This window comes from Bos javanicus, chromosome 17, assembly GCF_032452875.1.
Source record: "Bos javanicus breed banteng chromosome 17, ARS-OSU_banteng_1.0, whole genome shotgun sequence".
Lineage (NCBI taxonomy): Eukaryota > Metazoa > Chordata > Mammalia > Artiodactyla > Bovidae > Bos > Bos javanicus.
This window is the reverse complement of record NC_083884.1, coordinates 50,841,171-50,850,215: the sequence shown is the minus strand read 5'-3', so window position 1 is coordinate 50,850,215 and position 9,045 is coordinate 50,841,171. Positions and strand designations below refer to the sequence as shown.

The 9,045-nt window shown below is 47.0% G+C and overlaps 1 protein-coding gene across 4 annotated transcripts in view; it reads left to right on the top strand.

Annotated features, from left to right (window-relative positions):
• Window positions 1–9,045, top strand: part of TMEM132B (transmembrane protein 132B) — a 470,837-nt gene that overhangs the window by 430,974 nt on the left and 30,818 nt on the right. For all 4 annotated transcript variants that reach the window (XM_061384533.1, XM_061384535.1, XM_061384534.1 and 1 more), the window contains one exon: window positions 424–567. In XM_061384533.1, coding sequence (XP_061240517.1) covers window positions 424–567 — 144 coding nt within the window. The remainder of the gene's footprint in view (window positions 1–423; window positions 568–9,045) is intronic.

Here is a 9,045-nt window from a genome sequence, read left to right as displayed (position 1 = left end):
TCAGAGGAGGAGAGAAATTAACATGGTGTTGGTTTCACGATACCTGAGCTTGGCTGGGAAATTTCTGGGGGTGCTTAGTGGTTTGAGGAAAGACGGTGTTGGTGATCAGCTCAGGAGTGTGGAGGCTTACAATCTGCTTCCAGTTCTCTTCTGCTCTGTGTGCTGCTGTCTTTCCTGATTTGAAACTAAAATGAAGGCTGTGTTCACTATGTGAATAAGCTCTGAAAATATGGCATCGTTTACCAAAGATTTGGCCAGTATCAAAAAGGACGCTTGCGCTGTGTGTGAGGGGTGTCTGGAGGGCACAGACAGTTTTTTAAACTGTAGAGCAACTACTAAGGTCGGAGGTGGCTTGATGGTCACTTCTGCTGGGACTCACAGGCGTGCCTGCGGCTGACACGAGTTCTCTTCTCTCTCTCGCAGGACTCGGAGGTTCTGAACACGGCCATTCTCACTGGAAAGGCTGTTTCAGTTCCCGTCAAGGTGGTGGCGGTTCAAGAGGATGGTTCGGTGGTGGATGTGTCAGAGGCTGTGGAATGCAGGTCTGCGGATGAAGACGTCATCAAGGTACAGTGGGTTTTACTTCCAGATGCCCAGGCATTTGGGCCTTTCCTTCCCGTTCTGTCACACGGCTGCTCTGAACATCCCAGGCTCCCAAGGGCAGAACCTGGATGAGGGTGCTGATGGGGAGCAATAGGGAAGCTGAGGGGGTAGTGATGGGGATGCTGATGGGGAGTGAGGGGGGTGCTGATGGGGATGATGCGGGTGCTGAGGATGGAGTGGTAAGGGTGCTAAGGAGGGAGTGAGTGATGACAGGGACTTGCCTGGGATCTGTTTCCCTCCCCGGGATGCAGGAGGGGGCCCCTTTTCTCCTTCTGTTTCTCATAGGACAGTATTTTCCGAAGTTTAGCAATCTACCTGCCATCTTCTCAATTTTTGCCAACTTCCTGTGCCAAATAATGTAATTTACTCAACATGTTGTCTTTAAATGCCTTACTTTTTCAACATTAAATATCTTAATGTCTCATTAGAAGACAATAAAATCCATTGTAAAACCCATTAGCTTGATGTACTAATTTTTCCTTAATATACATGAAAATAAATGACGATTAACTTTTTAAAAAGTCCATCCATGTGCCCCCAATTTCACGGGGGTATCAGTGGGACATAGCTCACCATTTGGAGAATCTGGTCATGGATTATTTCTGCTGCATTTTCCATCCAATTAGCTGGATTTATGGCTCCAAATTCAGCCAGGAACCAGCCCATGATTTTTTTCTCCATATTCTTTGCAGGGGTCTGTTTGAATCACTGAATTCAGAGTTTCTGCCAATTTTTTCTTGGCTCACTGGTTGGCAGTTTCCTTTTGCAGCTCAGAACCCCAGGAGAAAGGACTTCCGTCTTTAGAGCGATCCTGTCTCCTTTAAGCTGCTAAGATAGCTCCTAGGTCCTTTGTCTTCATTAATTAAAAAAAATACAGTAATGCTGAATTCTGCCTTCTTTCCATTCTACTGGCTGATGTTCAGAGGTTGAATGAAGTTTGGTCTCCATCTGAAGAACTTTGAGGTAGACAGAAAATCCTGCAAGGGTTTCCCTGTGGTGGACAAGATCTGGGAGGGCTTGATTCTTTCTCACGGTGACCTGCAGGAAGCTGTGCCTTATGCCAGAGATGGCTTTTTTGATAAGGAAGAATTGATGTGAGTTCTAATTAAAATTAAGAAAAAATTCATCTTTAATCCTGGCAGGTCTTGGACTCCATGGGCAGGTTTGATTAAACAAATCTGAAGCCTTCTATATTCAGAATCCAGAAAGATCTGAGCCAAGTCATACAAATTCATCTGCGGAGAATGAAAAATACTGATTCATTGTCCTTGGTTGCCTTTGACAACGCATGTTATTTACCATCCCCCTCCTCATCATTCCAGAAGGGAGACATTAGTGATGGTGCCTGGAGATGGCATCTGTGTGATTATGCCACCATGGGCTCAAACGGATGGCTCAGCTCTGTAGTCCCCTCAGCTACATGCCTTCCTGAGAGCCTGGTGTAGAGCCCCCCAAAGCAGGACCCTCACTCTCCTGTCCTGGAGAGCTCTACCCTACATGCTGCTAAGTCGCTTCAATCGTGTCCGACTCTGTGCGACCGCATAGACGGCAGCCCATCAGGCTCCCCCATCCCTGGGATTCTCCAGGCAAAAATACTGGAGTGGGTTGCCATTTCCTTCTCTGATGCATGGAAGTGAAAAGTGAAAGTGAAGTTGCTCAGTTGTGTCCGACTCTTAGCGACCCCATGGACTGCAGCCTACCAGGCTCCTCTGTCCATGGGATTTTCCAGGCAAGAGTACTGGAGTGGGGTGCCATTGCCTTCTCCCACCCTACATAGGCAAGGCCAAGTTCGTGGTTCCCGTTGTTGCCTTATACTTGGTTATTTCCCCCTCCCAGAAATATACTAAAAGTATCCTCTGTCCTCCCTGATAGAGGAATTGCTCTGGGAGGCAGTAGTTTTTGGTTCAACTATCACTTTCGTGGCCACATGAAGATGGGGCTTTCTTCTAGCAAATTGTGGCCTGGTCTTGGCAAACCAGAGGGTACACGTCACAAAGCTCAGGGCTGCCATAAGACTTTTTTTGTGTGGGGGAGCCCGGGCTCTGTTGCAGATTCCGGGGCCTGGGGCAGTGGAGGGGGATGCATTCAGTGGCCTTGATGCGCTGGTCACAGCTCTCGTGTCCACATTTGTCACACATTCTGTCACAGCACTAAGGTTACAGTGTCAGCCTCGGAGCTGTCCTCTGGCCTCAGCACCACCAGGGACACCCAACGATGTGGATGCACCTTAACCCCCTGGGGAGAGACACCCTTGGTCTGTGGAGGTCACCGTGTCACTTCTTCACGGTCCAGGAGACTCTGTGTGACTCCCCAGGGAGAGTTGTGCAGGTTTCACCAAAGATCGTCATGTGATGGAAATTCTGAGCGTTGGGATGGTGACTTCGGTAAGGGAGAAAAAATGAATTTAGAAAGATGTAAATTGAGGTGATGTCCAAATTGGCTTCTTTGACTTGGGACTTTGGGGGAACTGAATCTGAGAACATAAAGGATTTTGAAGGGCTGGAACCTTGGCAAGATTGGAAGGGATCAATGTCACATTGTAAGCTGACAACTCCTTCCATGTTAAAAAAAAATAGAAGATGCATATTAATTGTGTGTGTATGTGTGTGTGTGTACAAGAAACCGTGGCGCTTTTGTTCACAGTGAGATCTGATGAACCAACTGTATTTTTAATGGAAGTATAGTTGGTTTGCAATATGATATTAGTTTCAGGTGTGCTGCTGCTGCTGCTAAGTTGCTTCAGTCGTGTCCGACTCTGTGCGACCCCGTAGACGGCAGCCCACCAGGCTCCCCCGTCCCTGGGATTCTCCAGGCAAGAATACTGGAGCGGGTTGCCATTTCCTTCTCCAAGTTTCAGGTGTACAGCATGGTAATTCAGCATTTTTACAGATTAACCTCCATTGAAACGAGTCGCCAGTCCAGGTTCAATGCACGATACTGGATGCTTGGGGCTGGTGCACTGGGACGACCCAGAGGGATGGTATGGGGAGGGAGGAGGGAGGAGGGAGGACGGTTCAGGATGGGGAACACATGTATACCTGTGGCGGATTCATTTCGATATTTGGCAAAACTAATACAATATTGTAAAGTTTAAAAATAAAATAAAATTTAAAAAAAGTAAAAAAAAAGTAACTTAAAAAAAAAAAAGGTATTACAAGGTCATAGCTCTAATTCCCTGTGGAACCACCTGTCTGAAGAGACTGCCACAGGTTGATATAATTTTTGTTGGCATTAATGGGTGTGTGACCCCAGAACAGAGGTCCCAGGTGGGCAGACTGGAGGCTGTATCTGATTCAGGGGTGTGCGTGTGCTTATTTAATTTTCTGCCACCCTGTAAAAATTGGCTAATTGTATAGACATCTGGATTTCCAATTTCTTATGAAATTCACAAGGTCAGATAGCCCTGGGCCCATACTACTCCCTGTGACCCTTGACCTGGAAGTGACCAATGGACACCCCTGTGTGTAAGTCCTTGCATCCAAATCACCACAGTCTCCACCCCTTCCTCTCGTCTCCCTGCTGGAGGTGGACGGATGTCTGTGATTTCTCACCACACTTGTACTGTTGGTTTTCTGATAATAGGTTTCAGAGGAAAGGGAGCTACTTCTTGTCCCCTGGTCTCTATAAGTCACGGATGATAGATGTCATTTGTCACTCTGATAGAGAAGTCCATGTCTTTCTAGGCATAAGAGGAAAGCTGGAAATTGGATTGTGTTCTGTCAAACAGTGTCTGAGGGGCTGAGAATCCTTGAGATGAAACCGCAGGAGAAATGATTGAAGGAGCATGAGTGTTGAGCCCTGTGATGAGAAGAAAAGGCCCCGGGAGAGGTGAAGAGGAGGACGTGACAGCTCTTTTGAAGTCTTTTGAGGACCATCCTCTGGAATACGGAGGAGATTTGTGCTTTTTAGGTTCCAAGAGTGGAAGTCAAAAGGGAACTACTTGGGCTCAACATAAATAAAAATAATGCAGAGTGAGTGAGTTTGGGGGGTTGGTAAGCTTTCAGACAGGTGATGTCAGTTCAGATGCTAACTCCGTGGGGAGCACCTTTATGAGCTAGTAGCAAAATATCATTCGAAGTATCATTCCTATGGCTTTCCCATCATGAAGTCAGTTGATAATTGACTTTTTCTGAATTTGAAAGACTTATTTCCATCCTAATAACCTGGAAGACCTATGTATCCATTTCCTCTTGGTGCTGTAACAAATCAACATGAACTTAGTAGCTTTAAACAAAACAAATTTATTATCTGATAGGATGGGAGGTCAGGACCCTAAAATGGGTTGCTTGGCAGGGCTGCCTTGCTTCTGAAAGCTCTAGCAGAAAATCTGTTTGCCTTTTCCAGCTTCTGGAGGCTGCCTGCATTTCCCGACTATGGCCCCCTCTTCCAAGTCAACACTGTAGCATCTTCAAATCTCTCTCTCTCTGACCACTGGTTCCAACATCACCTCTGTTTCTCTGACTCTGACCCTCCTGCCTGTCTCTAATAAGGACCTTTAGGCTCACCTGGATAACCCAGCTCAGGGCTTCCCGCCTCTGGGTCCCAGAACCGGTACCTCCTATCAGATCAGCAGCAACATTAGATTAGAAATACAGTGCACAATAAATGTAATACACCTGAATCATCCGAAACCACCCCATCCACTCCTGGTCCATGGAAAAATTGTCTCCCACGAAGTCGGACCCTGGCGGCAAAAAGGTTGGAGACGGTGGACCCAGATACTCCTTTCATCCCAAGGTTCTTTTCTCAGTTACATCTGCAGTCTCTTTGGCACATGTACTAGTTTTCTGTAGCTCCCATAATAGGTTCCCACAAACTCAGTGGCTTGAACAACATAAATTTGTTGTCTTACAGTTCTGGAGGCCGGAAGTCTGAAATCAAAGTGTGGTCAGCTCCTCCCTTCCTCCAGAAGCTCTGGGGCAGAGTCCTTCCTGGCCTCGTCCAGCCTCTGGTGGCTCCAAGTGTTCCTGGGCTTGTACCTGTATCCTTGCAGTCTCTGCCTCTGTCTTCACATGTCTTGCCCTTGGGTCTCCGTGTGACCTTATTCTCCTGTAAGGGCACTTGTCATTGGATTTAGGGCCATCGTAATTTAGAATGATCTCATCTCAAGATCCTTAGGTTAATTATGTCTGCCAAAACCCTGTTTCCAGGAACTTTCCTGGTGGTTCAGTGGCTAATACTCCAAGCTCCCAATACAAGGGGCCCCAGACTCGCTTCCCAGTTGGGGAACTAGGTCTGGTATGCTGCAATGAATATCAAAGCTCCCAGGTGCCTCAGCTAAGACCTGGCACATCAAATACAATAAATAGTAAATAAGTATGTTTAAAAGACCCTGTTTCCAAATAAGGTCACATTCATGGTGCCGGGGGCTAGAACATGGATGTATCATTTTGGGGTCACAATTCCAACCCCCATGTAAAGTGACATATTCTGAAAATTAAGATCCAGACAGCTCTGGGGGTCTTTATGCTGCCAGAAAGACTTCCCAGATGGTGCATTGGTAAAGAATCCACCTGCCAATGTAGGAGATGCAAGATACACAGGTTCAATCCCTGGGTCGGGAAGGTCTTCTGGAGGAGGAAATGGCAACCCATTCCAGTATTCTTGCCTGGGAAATCCCATGGACAGAGGAGCCTGGCAGGTTACAGTCCATGGGGTTGCAAAGAGTCGGATATGACTGAGCAACTGAGCAGCAGCAACATGCTTTCAGAAACAACACATTTTCTGTTCTTTGCTAAGTTTCTTTAAAAGTCTTCAGAGGAAGGAAGAAAAATGCAATTTCCACGTTGTAATTATGATTTAATCTTTGAACGTCTATCTTCCTGACTAAGTGATGGCCTCCTGTTTTCATGTGTCAGTAGCTGTATTGTTTGTCAGCGAGCTGTGGTCTCCAGAACCACAGAAGTCTGGCATACGTCACCAGCAGGCGATGAACTCATTCACGCTTGGAGAGAAATCAATGTAAACTCACGCTGATCTTGAAGAGAGTACCCTCCAACTTTTGGCTGCAATAATTAAGTTTCCAGCCTTCTGATATCAGCTGGACTTGCAATAATGAGATGCTAAAGGCCTCATAAAAGGGAATTAACATTTTAAAGCCTTCTCTGCCCCAGGGAAGGTCTTTATTTCCAAACTTGGTTTGCAAAGGGCAAGGGTAGGCAGCGGATGTGCTGTCGAAAAGAAAACATACAGTTTTCTGCTGCTGGTGTGGGGTCACTAAACAGAGCCCAATGTCACCTTTGGAGAATGCAGGAAGCTTTGAGAGAGCAGCTGCATTTCTTAGGTTATCATGTAGCCCCTGCAAAATGCTGTGTGACCTGGTTTTCTTAAGTGGTTGGATTCACAGAGACATGAGGTGGCAAGGTGGGCATGTCCTGAACATGTTCCTTAGAGACGTGGTGTGCATTGATGCCACTGAGCCAGAGACATAACGATTTAGGTGGAGAGGATTGGACAGGTGTGGTAGGTAGTGGGATCTGCAGGCCAGGGATGAAATTCTGCGTTGGTGAGCTTTGCTTTGTTTTGGTTGCAAGTAACAGAAATTCAGGGCTTCCCAATGCAGAAGACCCAGAAGACTCGGGTTCAATCCCTGGGTCGGGAAGATCCCCTGGAGGGGTAAATGGCAACCCTCTCCAGTTATTCTTGCCTGGAGAATCCCATGGACAGAGGAGCCTGGAGGGCTACAATCCATGGGTTTGCAAAGGGTTGGGCGTGACTGAGCTACTAAACAACAACAACAGTACAAATGCAAATCCAACCATCTTAAGCCAAAGGGAGAGATATTAATACACTGACGTGCAACCAAAGGAGCCGTGGTGACTTCAGGTGAAGGTGTATCCAGAGAAACATATAGACTTAATCTCTCCCCTTCTCTCATTTCTGCCTTCCTCTGTGTGGTTTTGTGCATCTTTTCCCGTGCTCATGCTGCCTCCTGGGCCCAGCAACCCTCCGCCACTGCCTGTACCTGGAGAAAGCTCGGTTGTCTTCTGGATTTGGGTCAGGTGCACCTGCTCTGTGCTTCCACCTTCTTCCTGCTGTTCTGCATCTCCAATCCACGCCCCCCCGCCCGCCACCGCTGCGGTCCTCACCTTTGTGCTTCTGTCCCCCATGTAGACGTGTGTATTAGGGACTCAGTGCGCTGTGCGTCCTTGTGCAGGTGGCAGGTTTGCCCCTTGAAGGCAGGTCCATGTCTTACTTCTCTTCCTGCCCTGAAGGGTCTGTTAGAAGGAGCAGTGACACCCACCACAGCCCATGGTGACACTAGGCCAGACTCTGTTCCCCTGATTTTAAACACATTACAGCCTGCAATGTACCTAGCAGCCCCACAGAGTAGGTCCCAGTATTATCCCATTTTACAGCCCAGAAAACTGAGGCTGGAGAAGTTTAAGTGTCTAGGTTGTGCATAAATATTAGTCCATTTCGTGTCCAAATTTATGGTGCAGAAAAGTAGATAAACAGTCCCTTCCTACTTCTTCTCATTTAAAGACAGATGTTTCTGAAAATCTAAATTTTTATGCAAGATTTTTGACTTTTCAATGTTGGCACATCATCCAGTGGAAAGAGATGTGCAAATGCCCGGGGTCTGTCGTTTTCACCTCTGTGTGTCCTGTGCTGTAGGAGCAGGTTCACTAATGAAAGATGGGGCCCCGTCACAGGTGAGAGTGAGATTGAGGACCTTGTGGGGACCCCACAATGTTGATGAAGTGGGTTCAGAACAGTCTTTGCACTGACTTACCTTGAAAGGGTCCTTGTCTGCCGTGGGCTCCTACAAGCTTCCAGAGAAACCCTCAGATGGATCCTAATTTTATCAGGAGATGGAGAGAAATCCTAGAGTAGTTTAAGCCCATTTCTCTCTCTTTCAGCGATGCTTGGCAAACGTTCCTCCAGAAAACACTGTTCTTCTATTTCTGGGCATGAATTTCCTTCCCTTCACCCATCACCAGGAGCCAGGCAGCTAAGAATAAGTCGTCAGGCAGCTTGGATGTTATTGCCTAATTTTGTCCTTCTTTATGCTGGTAATTTGGACTTTTATTGTTCCATTCTGATGGGAGATGTGTCATATATTTCCTGTTGGCCAGAGGATAGCTATTGCTGCATCCCCAACCTTTTGTTCCATCAGCATCACTCTGATTTCAATATTAATTAGATCTTTTGTTCCTTTCTGTCTTTAGCATCTCTAATGAAGAACTAACATTCTGGAATTGTTTTGGCGTCATGTGGAGAAACCCTGGAATGAGCCAGGGTAGGTCTGCGAGCCTACTGGCTTCCCTCCCTCAGTAAACACACCCGCACTCTTCCTTCTCCTCTGCTGGCCACCTCTCACATCTCCTCTCCATCAGGCCCTGCTCAGGGCAAGGTCCTGGGGGTTCACTGGGGTCTTGGGTCTGTGACTGTATCATCAGTATCAAGTAGGATCAACTATGGCTATAGTGCCTCTGTCTC